The 18739-nt window shown below is 33.3% G+C and overlaps 1 protein-coding gene across 6 annotated transcripts in view; it reads right to left on the bottom strand.

Moving 5' to 3' along the window:
- Positions 1-3544: 3544 nt before the first annotated feature.
- Positions 3545-18739, bottom strand: part of LOC143249004 (tRNA (uracil-5-)-methyltransferase homolog A) — a 103478-nt gene continuing 88283 nt past the window's right edge. For all 6 annotated transcript variants that reach the window (XM_076498142.1, XM_076498145.1, XM_076498147.1 and 3 more), the window contains 2 exons: positions 5736-5832; positions 3545-4082 (listed from right to left, as the gene is read on the bottom strand). In XM_076498142.1, the coding sequence (XP_076354257.1) occupies positions 3947-4082; positions 5736-5832 (233 nt within the window). In that variant the 3' untranslated portion in view covers positions 3545-3946. The remainder of the gene's footprint in view (positions 4083-5735; positions 5833-18739) is intronic.

Raw genomic sequence — 18739 nt, 5'->3', positions numbered from 1 at the left:
TGTAATCATCCATCTCGCAAGGTAATGAAGCAAATACTCTCACTTTAAATCAACAATATTTAATAAAAAAAAACAATTAAAAGAAGATAGCAAGAAAGGTTAGAAATTTAGTGTAATGTAGCTGGAGTAAGGACTAAAAATGTTTGGTTAACTCTAATAAATTGCCAAAATCCAGCTATAAAGGTGCATTTATAATTTTCTCAACTGTTGCACATATTAAGTAATGGTTGTGTCAGTCCCTATGATGCTCCTCAGTGCATTTTCCCCGATTCCACCCAGATTATTATTAGCAATTCAGAATTACCTCAGAAATACTGTAACTTATTACTGATTTGGCATAATCATTTTGCTTTTGAGAACATATATGTGGCGAAACAATGTATTCCTAATTGTGTTTGAGCTATCAATCACTCAAGACAAACACAATATTCTGGCTCTAAGTGAGTGCTTGTGTCCAAAGGCTCGTGGTCCATCTTTGTAATCAGGGGTTGTAGTCAACTTGAGACTCAGCTCTGCATGATTTCGAGAAATTTTGTGACCATTTATGGATTTGGTAGATCACATATCATAGAAAAGCTGTAATGAAACCTTTGGGGCATTGTTTTCCACATTCATTGTGTCAATTATTTTAATTACAGACAGATGTCAATCACCAAAGGAATCACCACACTCTTCATTGTATAGGGTAATATTTACAATATCCTTCAATCCTATTTATTCACATCAATCTGGAAGCTTTGTATACGTGTAAATTCTTGGAAATCTACACATCATATCTATTACCTATGGGTTATTAATATTATCTGTACACTTAGGTTACGGAGAAAAACAAAGTAACATCCCAGGAAACTCTTCTCCTCGATTTTCCACGAGTCAGTCACCTGTAAATGGTTAGTGTTTTTAAATTTCACACAAAGCTACATGAGGACTATTTGTGCTCGCCGTCCCTAATTTAGCAGTGTAAGACTAGAGGGAAGGCGGCTAGTCATCACCACCCACCACCAACTCTTGGGCTACTCTTTTACCAACAAATAGTGGGATTGACTGTCACATCATAATGCCCCCACAGCTGAAAGGGCGAGCATGTTTGGTGCGAAAGGGGTTCAAACCCGCGACCCTCAGATTACGAGTCAAATGCCTTAACAAAATGGTCAAAGAACAATCTCTAGAAGGGGAATTCTAAAATCATACCACATTCTTAATCCATGAATTTGACATTACAAAGTTAAGTCAAATGAAAATTTATTGGGTATTGAAACTATAAGAAGCAAATTAGGAGATAAAGTAGACAGCATTTAAAAATTAGTGCAAGATTTCAGAAGACATTAATGTATTCTATTCACCTCTAGACAAGCAATCCCACAATATTATACTCGATCATCTAACAGCTTGCGTGTAACGGTGCTCTGACAATTCGCAATTAACTATCTGAATCAGATATTACTAGAGAACTTTGTACTCAAAATATACAAGGACTTTAGAAAAAGTTTAGATCTGATACAGTGATAATAAATCATCTACAGCCACGAATTGGTATTGTGAGTCTGCATACAATTGATTTTCTTGGATAATGAACCTGTGGGAGTACACCTGTCTTTATTGGAAAACCTCTGGATTCTATTTGTAGTTGAATGGTGAGCCATTCAATATATTACATAAAGCCTCACTCTTCACTTCTTCTCTCTTTCTCCTTTCTATCATTTTCCTTTTCCTCTTAATCCACAATGTTTGCTGCGTCTTAAGACCATGGTATTGCATCGTTTGGACAAGAGAGACATCAAAAATGTCCTTCATAATGGAATGTGGACTATGCCCAACACCTTCGTTTTCACATACCTTCACGATCTGGCAGTTTTGTCTCCCTGGACATATTGCCCACTTCCATTTTTCATTCTTCAGATTATTCATCATCTTTGATGAGTTAGTGCCTCATTTACTTCTTTATCTATATAATTTTTGGTGAGGTAATGATACAACAAAGTACATACTAAACTATACACTTTTATCATTGCCATAACTACACTATTCATGTCCAGCTATCGAGTTGTGTGTTAAATATTCAGTTAGTCATGACACTTTTCTATTCTTCACAGCAACTCATTGCCTTTACCTTTTTATGCATTTGTCCAGTTGAAAAGTATACCCAGCATGAAATGAGTATGGTCTCCATTAGTGTTGCCCATCTATTAAGTCCTCACTGTAAGATTTCATACTTCAAGAACGTTTCAGTAACTTTCTTTGAAAGAAACTCATATAGAATTTTACAATTGCACAGGCTACTCCACAACATCGATCTGAGAATCTAACTATTGTGTGAGGGGAGGTAAAGATATTCCAAAAATTAATACTTTCATTACCTAAAAATATATTTCCAATACATACTTAACCAATCTGCACTCCCTTCTTCTCCACTGCTTCACATAGTTCTTGCTTCATCTAAGAATGAATTGTTTGTTTGTTTTGGAATTTCGCACAAAGCTTATCGAGGGCTATCTGTGCTAAGCCGTCCCTAATTTAGCAGTGGGTTATTTTGGGCTACTCTTTTACCAACGAATAGTGGGATTGACCGTCACATTATAACGCCCCCACGGCTGGGAGGGCGAGCTAACAATGAAGTTAATTTTGTTTCGTACTTTGTATAATAGGAATTTTTACTTATTATAATGCATCTTTTAACTTTGCTTCTGATTTTTACATAAAGAGAAGTATTTGTTAAAAACGAAATTGTGGTTGCTGAGATAGTAATAAATTTAAGTAATTTACCAAAAACAAAATATACAATATTATATTAGTACTGACATGGCCACACATACAATTTTGGGCTTTATATATAGTTACAAAAATTTCACGTAAGCCATCTTTCTGTAAAGACAGATACAAAAATATTGTACAAAAAAATCTGAATTAACGTGACAAGCATTTCTCTTTCTGCTGAAAATAATAATATAAAAAACACCTTATAGTTACATGTTCAATATTTTTTTAGCCACACCTTTTTTTTTCATACCAAAGATGGTTTTTTTCATTAGATATGAGTTTTTGTCAATACAATACACACTAATAAAACCACAGCAAGTAAAAAAAAGTGACACTTGATAGCATTATTCAGAACAGACCTTTACTTTACAGAACCAGCCAGATTCTTTATAAATTATATGATGGCAGTTTTTATATAAAAACAGTATTAATAACTTCCTTTATAATAACAGCATGGAAACTCTATTTACAGTTTCTTGTCATTACCCACATCCACTCGGTACAATTGAATCAATCATCATTATTTACACTATTATCATCTTAACATAGCTGACCTTTCAGCTTTTAATAGAGCAGATTATGTAAAGAATTTTATCAAACATCACCTCTAATGTGAAAAACATGATGGGAAAATTGACATTCTCTCAAATCATCACCTCCATTTTCTTTGTTTTGAAACATACTAAAGGAAGTCATCTTCTCCTAAATTTTCAAAAACCAACCTAGGTTTTATGTTGTGAAGAACCTTACGAGAAAGGCTCTCTCAAATGAAATATCACTTCCAGTGTAAAATATTATCAAAATTAACACTTTATTTAAACAAGTAAAGCAGAAATAGATTTATTATGTAATTATCAACCTGAATGGCACTTTATACAACATGAGCAAAACAGCTAAATCAGATGATTTAGATTCAGATGGAAAGCAGCAACCTAAGATATCAGAATAACAGGGCTGACTACAATTTTTAAACTGAATTCACATAAGACAATGTCCAGCAAAATCAACAATATCACATTTTGACCCCCAAATTCTTTGATTCACAGCCTTACACAATAACCAGTAGGCCATTACTGGCCTTGATTTATTCTGAACAATTTTAATGGCACATGCACACGCGCACACACACATTTCAAAATAAGTAAGACTGATAACAAAAAAGTGAATAATTTCAAAACCATTTTATTTTTTATGTATTGCAACTCTTCCTTTCAAACACAATAACAAGTTCACAGTGTGGTGTATGAGGAAAAAGATCAACAGGAATAGCAATCACAGGTACAAAACAGTCACCTCTGTAGTTGTTGGAGGCTGGTCTACATAAGCTGTAATAAATAGAAACTCTTTCTCAATAACAATTGTAAAATAGTAATCAAACAAGCTCTAAGAATGATCAATAACTTCTTGAAAATATCTTCCAAAAAAACTGCAAATAGCATGTTTAAAATAATTTTAGAAAATTAAAATAGAAAAAAATTTAAAAATAATCTGGTGTCAAACACATTTTACAAGTCAAAGTGAGATAAGTTTATACTTTCCAAAACTAAAAATATATCTTTAACAATTATTTACACTATATGAATTTTAATGACAGATCACAAGAATGAACACAAAAAGAAGTCAAAAATTACATGGGTATTTCTCACTTTTATTGATAAGGAGAGAATAATATTTTGACCTTCCTAGGTCATCTTCAGGTTATGAAAGAGAGAGTTTGAATGTGACTATTAAACTAATACAAAGGAACACCTTTATACCTATACTAATTAATAACCTAACATCCACCTGCAACACCCTCTACAATCCCATACCCATTTATACTCTAGTCTCTAAGACATGTGTCCATAAATGGTTGCATTCAAATACTCTTTCTTAACCTGAAGATGACCTAAGGTCAAAACATTGTTCTCTCCTTATCAATAAAAGTGTTAATACCCATATCAGTCGATCTGAGATACATTATTATTTCAATTGGGTTTCTCGTCATCAAGAAGGGTACTTCTCAGTTCTTGTACTTTTCAATATTGTTTTCAATTATCAATCCCCCCTCTATAAAAATAAGGGAATATGTATATATATTCATCTCAAGAATTTCTGTCACTTTTTATGGTTTAATCTTATAACTTGTTTCTCCTTTAGTTTTTCAAATCATATGTTATCATAAATGTAATATGTAGAGCATTAAATAAACAGTTATATGTTCATTTTTCATGTTTTATTTCACAATTATATGAATAAGGTAACACTTAAAACAACTGTTGTTGATGCAGATAACTGGAAATTTAAAATTTAATTACCAACTCTTTAAGAAAGAAAAAAATGTGACATTTATATGTATACACAAACGTCTTTGCATATGTAATTTGCAACCACTAATATTTTCTAATTCAGTTCGATATCAAATCAGAGAATAATTCTATATCTTAGTGTTCTCTGTCATAAAAGAGAATTACTTTGCAGTTAGAATGATAATACTCATCTTTTAATATCATGGTTTGAATTCAGTAAACTCATTTAGCAATAGTATTTTGTCAGATTTGATGGCAATACCATTTGTGTTTTAAATGGCTTATTTACTACAGGTAGTTCATAATTTCAAGGAAATGTATTAGTTCAGAAGCCTATATTAGACAAATCAGAAGCTTTTCTTACTTATATAAGATATAAAAACTGGAATAAAGAAAACAGGATAACTTTTATTTTTAATAGTGTAGAACCTCAGATATTGTTATACAGTAGAATGTTGATAGAAGAAGTAGATTTGAAAGTTAATTTTAAGTTTCAACATCTGTTCTTGTTGTCTGTAAAATTATTGGTGTTCCAAAAAATAGTGAATTAATAACAGGAAAGTGTTCCTGGTAATTTCAATAATAACTCATCAAAATAATTATATATAATTAACATTACTGAAGGGCACGTATTTTCTATTGCAGTATTATATAGAAAATGGGAAAACAAATGAGAAAAAATTCACTTACTCAACAAAATTTGTCAAGGCAGTCTCAGGACTGCATGAAACATAAATTAAATGATGAATTTGTGTAGTTGCTCTGACAGTCTTGATAACTTTTATTTCTGTTTTAAAAAAACAAAACAAAAAACTATATTATTTACAACTTAAACTATTTATTATTATTCTGAATAACAAATTAGGTTTAATCAAATTCCATATAAATATCACTTGTAAGATAGGCATAAATTAACCTGTAGTCATCAATGTAACATGTTATTCTAGTATTTAATATATCAATGCTGTAAAATGTTATTCTAGCATTAAGTCTATCATAATTGTCATGTTATTCTAGAATTCAGTCTACAATCATTATTGCATAATGTTATTATATTATTTGGTTTACAATCATTATCTTAACCTTACTCTGGTGCTTAGTTTATCATTATTGTAACGTGTTATTCTAGTGTTGCTATTTAAGCTAAATCTGACAACATTAGTGTGGTATAGTTATTACTGCACAGTATAAAGCTAAGCTTTAAGTCAATGGAGTAGTTACTATTGTAGACTAACAAATTTCTGCTTCAAGTCAATGGAGTATATTATTGTGCAGTATGAATCTAAACTTCAAATCAGCAAAGCATTGTTATTATTGTACAATATGAAGCTGGATGACAAGACAATGCAATATTATTACTATTGTACATTATCAGTTGCAGCTTCAAAATCAATAGTGTAGAATTACTACCATACAAGATAAATATGAACTTTATAGCAATATAATTGCTACTATACAGTATATATTTGCACTTCAAGTCAATGAAACTTTACAACTTAGCTACTCTGTTACTGTAAAGTAATTTATATAATTTTTAATAAACTATTACTTCATAATAGTTCAACAGATGTGAAAAATACAAACAATTTGTGCCTTTGATGATAAAAGCATAACATTTGTCAGACAATTAGGACATACTCTAATACAGTTTTTATTACAGGGTCATTGCAAATTTGTTCTATGACCACAACAGCAGCAGTTTTACATATTAACAATGATGACTGTTTTGAGCTTCTATGTATGACATAATGTAATGTCTAGTGAATGTTACAGTTTCATTTTTGTCAATACTTCTGTTTTAGTAAGCAGTTACTCAGGATGTAACACATCTCCTGTATTTAGATTATAACATGCAAATATTAAATTGCTGATAATGCAAATATTAATATTATACATTTGATGTTAACAATGCTATCTATTTGCTACATTTTATTTTTGTCTGATTTCGGAACATCTAAGCTATTTTTAAATGAACGTAGATGACCAAATATATCAGACACTAGACCATAAAAACCGTAGTACCTCAGATATACATGTGATACACTAGGATAATGTGTTCCACATCATAAAAATACATCTAAGGTGCCTTACTATTTCAGCCAGCTCCGTGGCTTGAGTATCATGTTGCTTGCCAAGCACATTAGATGTATTATAATTAAACTATTGTGAGGGCATCAAGTCAACTTGCAGAAATCACGTCAAGTGGAATGACCCCTGTATATTGATCTTTAACAAAATAAAATTCAGCATGCAGAGAAAAGGAAAACACCAGGAAAAGTTGATTAACAATATCTGAAATCAACAGTCAAGTTACAAGCACATATCACAAAGGTGTACTCTCTGCTCAGCCCAGGGAAGTCACTGGTCTTACCATATGCATACATGAGAAAGCAAACAAATGCATCCTGCTATATTTCAAATAATGCAAATGAAAGATTAACAAAGAGTTAATATGCAATGAATTTTTTTTTTAATACATAGTGATTTTACTAGTGATCTCAGTACAGCACTTCAACATCACTGAGCTGTAAGCTACCTTTGCCATAGAATAGTGAATATTTTCAGGTTATGAGATGGCTAGAAAAATTTCCTAACAAGTGTCAAGCCCTGCCCATATTCCATTCTTTCACTGGATGTAACATGGAGTCATCTTTTGAAGGATAAAGACAGCACAGGATATATGGAAGTATTCTGATGAAGTCACACCAGCATTCGGTACTTCAGCTGCTATATCCAAGGCTATAGATGACTGTCTGGGAATACCAAAACATTTTATATTATTCTTGCATGATAGAACCAGTAGTCAAGACCATGTCAGCAATATACAGAAGCATTCAGGTGTCCTTCCTTCCAAACAAGCTACATTACTTCTAAACACCAAAAGAGTTACCTAAGAAGTTGTTCACTGCTAGGCACAGATTGTGCTTTCTGTGCTTTAGCTTTCATTTCATGGGGAATGGGGACAAAATAAAGTGACAGATGACTGATATGCAAGTTCCAGAAGTTCAGTATGCCATCAACTATTCTGTTGCAGTTGAACATTGATTATAAAGAACCAAGTTAATACACCAAGTGTACTTTTCTCTGTATGTGCAGCAAAATATGTGGTTGTAAGCAGGTTTACAACTTGCAGAAAGAGAAATGTGTACTTTTCAATTTTGTGTACTAAATTTATTATTACTAAATATCTTAATACCCAAAATTCATAAGTAAGTTTCTGAGTTTGTTTGTTTTTTTGTTTACAGTTATTGGCATATCAAAATGAATAAAAGTTGATATGATAAGAGTATTTGAAGTTTGTACACCACATACTTGATACACACAATTTTGCTACTAACCAACAAAGATCATTTTTTATATGGCTACCACATCAACCACACAAAATAAATCTGTAATGGGCCTAAAACATTTACTAAGGCATGCATTATCTGTGTGCCAATTTTGTTTTCATAAATAAAGGCACATTGCTTCTAGAATATAAAATTCACATTTATTCTAAGCCTATGTTATTCAATAAGTATAACACTAGAGAACAAATTTTTTTTAAAATTATTAATATTTTACATTCCTTTAAATGTATAATGAATCTAACAATATATAACAAAAAAGTTTATCAACTGCAACAAAATATCCAAGCCCTTGTCACTCATAAAACTTTATATTTTTCTTCCAGCCTTAAGGTTTATAATATTTGTTGAAGTACATGTATATGATAGAACATAATTTTGCATATCACACCGAAATATGAATTTCTGTGATTCTCATGGTATGTTGAAAGAAGAACTGATTTAAGTGATGTGATGTCAAAATACTACATCTATAGTTTTGTAGGAATTAGGAACTCAAATTACCAATATTAACTGACTAGAATATAGACTAAGAACCTTATATTTTTCATTTTGCCGAGATATGGTTTACATACTATATGATACACAGTAGCCAAAGTCACTTTTTTGTTCCATATTTGGAAATGGTCTTTATATACACCTACTTCAATATATGACATTTATATAACCAACTGATAGCTTATATCATCTCCCTAATGGTTTTCTCAACCATTTTAATCTCTTAGAAGGTTATCTCATTCTTTCAAACCAAGATTTCAAGGAGGTAGGGTATGTCCTTAGTGTACTAAAAATTAACACATTTTTTAGACCTGAATACAGCTTAGTTACTAAGCTTGATAAATTATAATGGAACTCTATCATATCAGTATAGTAATTTATGATTTTTTTTGGTTATTCAATATATAAATTTCATATCCTCCTTGTGCAAAATTGTATAAGGCTTAGCAATCAATGTGAAGCAGCAACTGAGTTTTAAGGTTGTAGCTAGAAAAGATAATTACTTGCTTTACTTATTTATATATATATATCATTGTGAGACATAAGACTAAAAATTTGTTTTCATATTATAATTTGTAGTCATTCAAAAAGGAAACAAGCATAATCTATATTTATTTCCAAATTTTTTTATAGTGATTATGAGGTCAGTCCAATTGACAGACCCCATGTAGTTAGGGTAGAGAAAATAACAGAAAACATATAGAGTTTTATTGAAAAAAAAACATTTGAAATGTTTTAGACAGTTTTAGAGATAACAAATATAATATTTGAGAAATCTGGGATGTGCTTTCACAGAGAGCAAACAACAGAGATGATGGGGGTTATTTTATCCCCCAATACTGAAAACAGACAAGAGCATAACATTCCTAATGAGTGACAACAGAAGGAGGGTAAATTAAAATTTACCAATCACTGAAGAGAAGACATGCAACTGTGTACTACATCTTCCCTTCACAAACAAATAAACCAATAAAAAAAAACAACTTATCTCCTCTCACAACTACATAAACTCTGCATTAAACCATGAAAAATCACTTTCAACTCAGATGTTACCCTGAATAATATACAATGGATCTACCAATGTCACCCCCAACTCTTAAGGCAACTATGACGAGTCAGATGTCAGTACTTTCAATATTTCCTATCTTTTGTCATTTGACGACAGAGAATTTCAGCCAAAACACTGAAGAATGAATTCTTCAAGAATCCCTTCTACTATGGCAAACTTCTTTACCATCATTTATCTTCACTTCAACCAGAAATAACACAGCAAGAACTTCATTTAACAATTTTTCAAGAGTGGATAAATATGTCACTAATTATTTATCCAATCCACATTTCCCCATCTCTCACAAAATCAATTAACAATGACTCTCAAAAACACAGACTCCTATAGAACCAACACCAACAGAGACATCGAACTGGAACACAGACAAATCTAGTAGCTCTGACAGACCTGAATCTTTTATTCAAGAAATTTGACAAGAAGCTAAAACAAGCAGTCAATTTACTCACTGGGTGATACACACCGTGCTCTTCTGCCCATCCATGCAGAGACGTGGCACTGAGGATGGATAAGAGTTAGTTTGGGTGTGAAGTGATGGTTGCAATTTTTAAGTTTTATTGTATACTGAAGGGAAGACCTATATTTTATAATTTGTGTAGTTGTGAAAAAATGTGTGTGTGTTGTCATTATCTTGGAATTATTTTGTATACTTCTCTGTTTGCTTCAATGATGATTGGGGCCAGTCTCAATAACAGCACTTACTGTTTGATTTCAATCCTTAATGAAAAAACAACTCAGAGCAAATTGAAATTCAAAATGTTTATTGATACATATTTTTAATTATTACATCATTTTTTACAAGGATGACATTTTATTTCATGTTATACTTCATTGATTAATATAAGTAAGTAAAATGAAGTAGATTAATAAAAAGTGTTATAAATGGAAAAGATAATAAAAAAGTGATTACAGCATTTTTTATGAGGATAACATTTTATTTCTTGTTATACCTCTGTTTAACCTATATGAGAAACTGGACCTGGAAAGTATGCAATCTTTTTAGACTCCTCCTTGTTCTTTCATTATAAATTATAGTAAAGTTTTACATGCTGAGGAATTTTCATAAAATTTATTTTCATAGTAAAGTAACATTTTAAATTTTGCATCTATGTTAAAGAAGTAAATTATTTGTTGTGGTTGGTCTTCGATATTCATATATGTTGGCACTGCCCCTTGTATTACCATTAGTCCTTGTTATAAATAGTGGTCTTTGGAGTGATCAAAATGTGGATATCCTCTTTGTACATTTTTAGTGACAATAAAATCCTGGAACAATGGTATATGTGTCACTAGCAATTTAATTTTCTCTGTCAATCATTTTATAATTTTTCATGAAGAACTGGGAGTCCCATTCTTCTTTCTAAATCCAATTTCCATCATGTAATTTCAAGTGTTTTGTTAATTTATAATCTTGATACATATGTTGTTCATCTACTAGGTCACAGAGCTTTTGTCTGTATATTCCATCAATTTTCATGTAATGTTTACTGTGAGAGTCTTTTATGTAGAGGTTACTTGTGACTGTTGGTGCATGTGGATGGTAACCTTCATCAAATCTATAATGAAACATATCAGTAAATCCACATGATGTTTCCCAAAAACAAAGAAGATAGTGAGCATCAGAACTGGTTTCTACATTTGTTCTACCTTGTACTAGTAATTGTTTTGAGAAGCATTTTAAATTGTGAATCATATATTTTATATTGATAACTTTAAAGAAATCACAGTTGAGGATTTTTTTTTTTTTTTGAATTAGGCACAAAGCTACACAATGGACTATCTGTGCTCTGCCCACCACGGGTATCAAAACCCGGTTTTTAGTGTGTAAGTCTGCAGACATACCACAGTGCCACTGGGGGGGCTGTTGAGGAATAAACTTACAACATGAAACCTTTTACCTAATGAGGATAGTGGTGGATCCATCCACCAGCTGAGAATTTGGTACGTTTTAAGTTTTATGTCTATTGCTGGTAATCCTAGTCCTTGGAAGGTAAGTTTGATTTGTCTTCTTGATCTTTATGAGGTTGGGACAATAATGTAAATTTCTGTTGGAATGTTGGCTGTGATGTTTCTGGCACAACTGTCTCTGTTTTCATCTTCACTTTGTCCTATATTTTGATGTCCCACTCCTCCTTGTAAAATTGTTCTCCTCTTTTCTTCCTTGGTGGCTCATCATCTTCATTTGTAGAATCTGCCATATATGTTTTGTAGCTTTGTTTATGCCTGCTCTTTTGCTAATGACATAAAAAGCTAAATGTTTAGGCTTTAATATTATAGGAGGTGAGTGTAGCGAGTTGTAAGTGACCTCTACAATATGTGCTATTCATTGACAAAATTCAAAAATGAAACAGCAAGTTTTTAGTGCATTGTAATTTTGAGGTGATATCCATGTACTTAAGTCATTATTTGAGGTAATGAAGTAGAGTGTATTGGGATATACCTCTGGTTGGCCATGCTTGATATCAGTTTCTCATTTTGAACCTTCTAGTTGAAGTTTTTTGTGTGTACATTAGCAAAATTAATTATGAGTTCATGATCTACAGTGCACGTTGCATTGATGCAGTTTTGGAAATGGAAGTTACTGGCATCACCTTACCTTATCTTGTACTATAAATAGGCTTCAAGATTGTTGTTATGAGGTTTGTCATCAGAGTTTTTCCAGTGTTAGTAAGTCACCAGATGATGAAGCCTCTCATTTTATTGATTTGTTTGTGGTGATGAGTCCTACTTTTGCAAAGAAATCTTCTGGTGATATACTTTGATAGTTAAAGAATTCTTCAAATCAGTTATAACTTTTTAAAAAGTCTTCATCTGGTGTTTTCTCTTAATTTATGGTATTTAGAAGGAGTTTCTAGTAGTCAGTTTCCCTGAGTTGGCTTTTCTTATAAATTTCTTTTATTTTTATTATAATTCCTTGACATACAGTTTACCAGGAGATGCAGTACTGCTGAAGGAGAACTTCATGTTCTTCTTTGGTAAGATCCCTTTTGAATTAATTATGTTAAAGATCTGGGATCATATTTTGTGATAAATTTGTCTTGTACATTATACAGTTTTATTTTTTCATTTGATGGTCTCTCCTTGTCCAGTTTTCTTTTTCTCCCATAAACTTTCCACACATTTCATTATCACTTTCTATGAGGTGTCCTCTTGTTTTATGTATGCCATCTAGTGTATGTGAAATTTCTTGCATGTTGTCACTCTAAACCTTTACTGTGCTTATTCCTTTTGATAGCAAATACACTACAAAAGATTCTGATAAACAGATTATTTGCATTTTAGCAATGCTTTGTGAAATATTTCCAGGACTAATATTAGACTGTTGATGAACCAATCTTCTTTTTCTTGCAAGATTTTTGGGGAGCATTGCATGTGTTCATTTCCTCCAGGACTGGTGTGGGTGGTAGTGACAAGTCCTGTTGTTAGTATTGTTGGCACTGTGGGCTGTCCCTGTGTGATAAAAGTGTAACACATTTTGAAGGTTCCAATTCTGGTGTCTCTAGAATTGCCAGCATTTCCATTTCATGTTGCATCTGTTGAAGGACTTGGTGAAGTTCTTCATGTTCTGTAACTTTTACAGGTGTACTTTCTGCTTCTTCAGTTGTTTTGGTGATGGTGGTTTCAGTAGAGTTCTGTCTGACATTACTGTATGGTGTATGTCTATTGTGTGTGTTGGGTTGTTCCACAGCAATTTTACTTCTGTTGGTTCCACTATTGCAATCATCTTGTTTTCTCTTTCTATTTTTCTTTTTAATATTACTTCTAGTATTGTCATCATGCCATAGGGTTCAATTTCATGATATGGAGCTTCATTTGTATCATGGTTTTCATTCGTTTGTAGTTTCCTAGACTCCAATATAGATGAATCATCATCTAAAATATTTCTTCCCTCCATTTTTGACTTGAAATGTTTGTCAGCACTATTGCTACATATTGTGAGAGGAAAGGAAGTTGTTTCTGATTGGTTTATTCATTTGTGAAAGGAAGACATAGTACATAGTTGCATGATGTCTTCTCTTCAGTGATTAGTAAATTTTAATTTAGTCTCCTTCTGTCATCACTTCCCCTTAACCATCCGCAGCATAGGGGGATAAAAGAAGATACACAACTATGTACTATGTCTTCCCTTCACAAATAAATAACCAATCAGGATAGCAAGGGAAAAAAAAGCTACAGGTGTCACAGAGGTGTGCAGAATTTCAGCATTACCAGCTAAGCATTAGTAAACAAACAGCTTCTGAGCCAGAAAATATAGTGTGGTTAGGGTGTAATCAGACAATAACGTGTGTCAACTCAACTGGACAGACAGAGATGGAAATGATGAACCCACCCTGTTGTAGTGGAAGACAGAAGCTGTTAGAAAGATGACCCATGCTATACAATCAGTGACACTACCACCACACTGTTCTATACACAATTTGTAAAGAATAATATCCCAATCAACTAGAAACTGGTTAAATAACAATGATTTTCTGTTCTCCACTTGAAGAAGGAGGGGGAAAAACATATTGGAGGGACTTGGAGAAGTGCTTGTATCCCCACTAAATGCCTGCTATAAAAATCCTTTATTTGAAGAGTGCAACAAGTGCCCATGAAATTCTATTTTTAAAAGCTGGTAAGTGCAAGATAAAGAAATGGGCAGTCACTTCCTTGGTGAGAGTCTGTATAAGTCTGTATAAGGTATGTTGTGGACTGAGCAACTGAAATACTATGAGGTTACCTCTAGTGGTCTAGCAGATCACCCCTATGAGATGAACCCAATAGAAATTATCCCAAAATAGGGTGTTCAGTGTGTGGAAGCAAAGAGCACTGGAATACAGAATGTGTACCATCTCCTTTTGGTTGATGTCAAAAACAACAGTGGAATGGTTGGAGTAGATTATGATCAACAAAGCAACAAGAAGAGAAAAGAAACTTATGTGTTTGGTAGTAGTTTGAGTATGCTGATTTGAAATAAATGCTCCTCAGGAAATCACATGCCTGAAGTCATGTTACTATTCAGAGAAATGCTTCAACCTGACAAAAAAGCATCTATCAAGAGAGAGGAGGTGCAGTCGAGGGATAAAGGTGGCAAAGGGATGACCCACCATGGTACTGATACAGTCAGATCACTTACAAAAGTCCTCAAAAAGAAGAAAAGAGAAGCACACAACAAAGGAAAACAGACACCAAAAAAGGGTCTCACTGGTCCCACACTGTTCACTAGAGGAGGTGCATGCTTGCACAGCCTAAAAATATGATTGGTTTGAGAGAAGCCAGAATCCTCAAAAACAAAAAGTGAAAGAACCTTGTGCTCAGGAGGTAAATGAAAAGTACTAATTATGGTGAAAAGATATTCTATAGCTCACAGTTGAAGTTATAAAGGTGAAGCCTAGCTGAGGTGGGAAATAAAGCACATGCTTAGATGTATCAAGTATTTGGTGGGCATAAAAAAAAAAAACTGGAAAACTTGAAAAGCCATATCAACTAAGTAATCTATCACAAAATAATGCAGGTGTGAAAGAAGTCCTCCCAAGAATGGGTGAGGAGCAGTCACCAAGGGTGAGTGAATGCCTTATGGCTTGACTGAAAACAGAAGAAGCAGATTCAATGTCAAAAGGAAAAGTACAAAACTGGAAGACATGATTTCAATGGAAAAAAAAATGAAAAACTCCCAGAAAAGGGGTTATCAGAATGTGTAAGAAGGCATTCAAAATATTGACCTTGGTTATCTACAGTGAAGGTAAAAAGAGCCACTGGAGAGAAAAAAACCTCCTTATAAAATTAAAGAATGACAAGAAATCACTTAAGAGACAACAGGTCAATAACTTGAAGACATTTCTTGATATATTTGGGAATTCCAAGGAGACAAAAAACAAAACAACTGGTGAAGAGAGATGACTCCTACAGGGCCAGACCAAACACGTTAGTCAGTAATGAGATGAGCAAAGACTATGACATCTGGAAGTGAGAGGACAGGAAAAAAAAAGTCTGGGAAGGAAATACATGGATTCAGCAGGCCTAGGAACAGGAACAAAATGGTGAAGTCAGGAAAAATAAGAAGCCAATGTAGATAATGAGGACTGATCCTGTGTTGCTTTGGCCAAGATCTCCAGCGAATCAGGAATATCCCTAAAGCCCTCTGGGAGAAAAAATGAAATACAGTGAAGATCACTGAGATAAGCATAACGTATGTATATATTAGATACTAGAGCATCCCATCTTAACAACAGAGAAAACAACCGAGAGACAGGAGATGAAGTATGGACAAATATGGTGAAAAGAATAGAATGAACAAACCTCTCAAAATAAACTCTCCAGAGTGTAATGAATTACCTCAGACATAAGGTGAAACAACAAAATTTAATGAAGGAAAGAGCTAAGAAAAAGGCAAATGTACGAATATCAAGTACTATAAAGGGAAATATAAGTTAATGGTTTGCCCCAAAACAGGTAAAAAAGATCCAAAAACTGAGAATCAAGAAACAGAAATAAGGAATGGCTGTAAAACACAACAAAATAATCCACTAGACAAGGAAGACAAGGCATGTTATTACAGGTGCACAATTGTTCCAAGAAGTGAGCCTGCATAGACCATAATGTCAGACAAAAGAATAAAAAAAAGTATTTTTATTATGCGTGTCGTGTAGTAAAGTATGGGAGGAGTTGAAAGATGCAGGGGAAAGAGAAAGAAAATAATATATCTGTGAAACTGTGTCAAGAAAGATATTAGAAGGGTGAGTATTTTCATTCACAGATAAAGTTGTGCTTAAAGAAAACCCTGGTGAGGAAAATAACTGGTCAAAATCATCATGATACTGGTCATTTTCAAACTGGAGGAAAGGAATGTCAGCTAAATAGATGTAAAGAGGATGCCCTGTGTGCACTTTGAGCAATGGCTATCACATCCTCTACAGATGAGTATCCAATCCAGTAGCCATAGTGGACAGATCCTCTATTTGTACCATTATAACCATCATGGGGACAGAGTGGAACTTAAGAATTCATAATACTTTGAAAATTACCAAATATATAGTTTTTTCTTTTCTAATAGAATCTTTAACAAAAACACACTGATTACATGAATCATTTACCAGAACTTTCTCACAGAGGTTGTCATAATTTCAAATTTGAGGACAAAGAGAAGAGGAATTATCAGCTTGTTTATGGTACAGTAGTTACAATGAAAATTGTGTAAAGTAATAAATGTGCAAGAAAATTTAGAACATGTATCTGTATAAAATCTGGGCTTATATAAAAGATTTTAATGCTGTTTGGATGTTCTTTATCCTCCCAGAGTAATCAATATTTAGCAGTAAAGATGCATAAAATGTAAAAATGTTTATGAACTTGTGTGTGTGTGTGTGTGTATTATTATTACTACTTACTCATAAATACTAAATTTGTAATTACCTACATTAAAACATATTACAATGACTAACAAATATATACAGAAAAACAATAATTTCTAGTTGAAACTTTGTAGAATAGATGGCAAGTCAGTGTGTGTTATTTCTTGGTAGGTATTTGAGTTAAATTATTATTTTGCCCAAAGGGGGGCAAAAAATAACCTGGGGCAGTCAGAAACTCTTGTTTCTCTTTACCCCATATGCAGCAACAGTTAATTTAGCACATAATTTTGAAACTTCTTACCTGAACTGATGTAACACTTATTTACTAAATCAGATTGGCAGTGGAAAATTACCTTGTGATGTTGACAGATTTATTATCTCTTTGGGGAGTGTCAGTCAAAGCTGTGAAAAGGGTCAGTGAGCCAGAATGCATGTGAAGAGTCAGAGCAGAAGTTCAGCTTACACTTTCTCAAAGATATCTTGGCATAGATGTGGTTGCAGTGGAAGGAGCAGGGATATGCAAAGCCATCATGTCAACACAGTTAACACACATGACTATAGTTTATGAAAAATTTTGATACTTAAATATGGGCCCCTTTTCAGGGCTTGGATCTATAAATCCAATGAAACTGAAATTCTGGTGTGGGGAGAAACAGTAGTACCCCCAAGAAAACCCACTTTCACAGCCATGATGCCAAACTAAAATTCTTTCAACTTTTGATGTTCTCTTCCCTCTCCTACGGCAAGTAGAAACACCCTTCTCTATGCAGCTAATGCATGGCTAGACACGCACCTGTCATTTATAAGACTGTGTATGTGCAAACGCAAAACGCAAACTAACGTGGCAGGGGTTTATTTTAGAGAGAGAGAAATCAGAAGACTTCACTCTCCAACTGGGATGTTCAGGAACATTGTGATTCCTCTTCGTCCCCTTTCGTGGAAGGTTAATGAACTTAGCTGGTTTGTTTTTTTTCACTCTTTTTGGGTAAAGGAGTGAAGTTGGTCATAATTAATGTTCATATTCATGAGCGAGGCAAAGGTAGCACCGGAGAAAACAGCCAGAACTCTTCCCAAAAGGCAGATGGCATAGTAAGTGTGAACATAAATGCGAAACAACCCGATTCAGGGCAGCCGAGACATTTTCCCTTACTTTTTTTCTGAAACTAAGAACAAAAAATAGACACTAAAACACGGTACTCACTATGTGGAATGAATACGTATTGATGAAATAAATACGTACTGCTGTGTATGTGTAGGTGCTAATGGTCTTTTATAGCGTCCTGGTGGAATGTGGAGAGCATGTTGTGATTGGTTCGATTATCTCAGTTTCTGATTGGAAGAGAGATTTCCTGTGTCCAATTGACATGGCATGCTCTGCAATAACTAAATTTTGTGTTTTCATGAGTCTTGTACTATCTTTATGTTCTATTATTCTTGTCATCCTCTAAACTT

This window comes from Tachypleus tridentatus, chromosome 4, assembly GCF_004210375.1.
Source record: "Tachypleus tridentatus isolate NWPU-2018 chromosome 4, ASM421037v1, whole genome shotgun sequence".
Lineage (NCBI taxonomy): Eukaryota > Metazoa > Arthropoda > Merostomata > Xiphosura > Limulidae > Tachypleus > Tachypleus tridentatus.
This window is presented reverse-complemented; position numbering and strand designations above follow the sequence as displayed.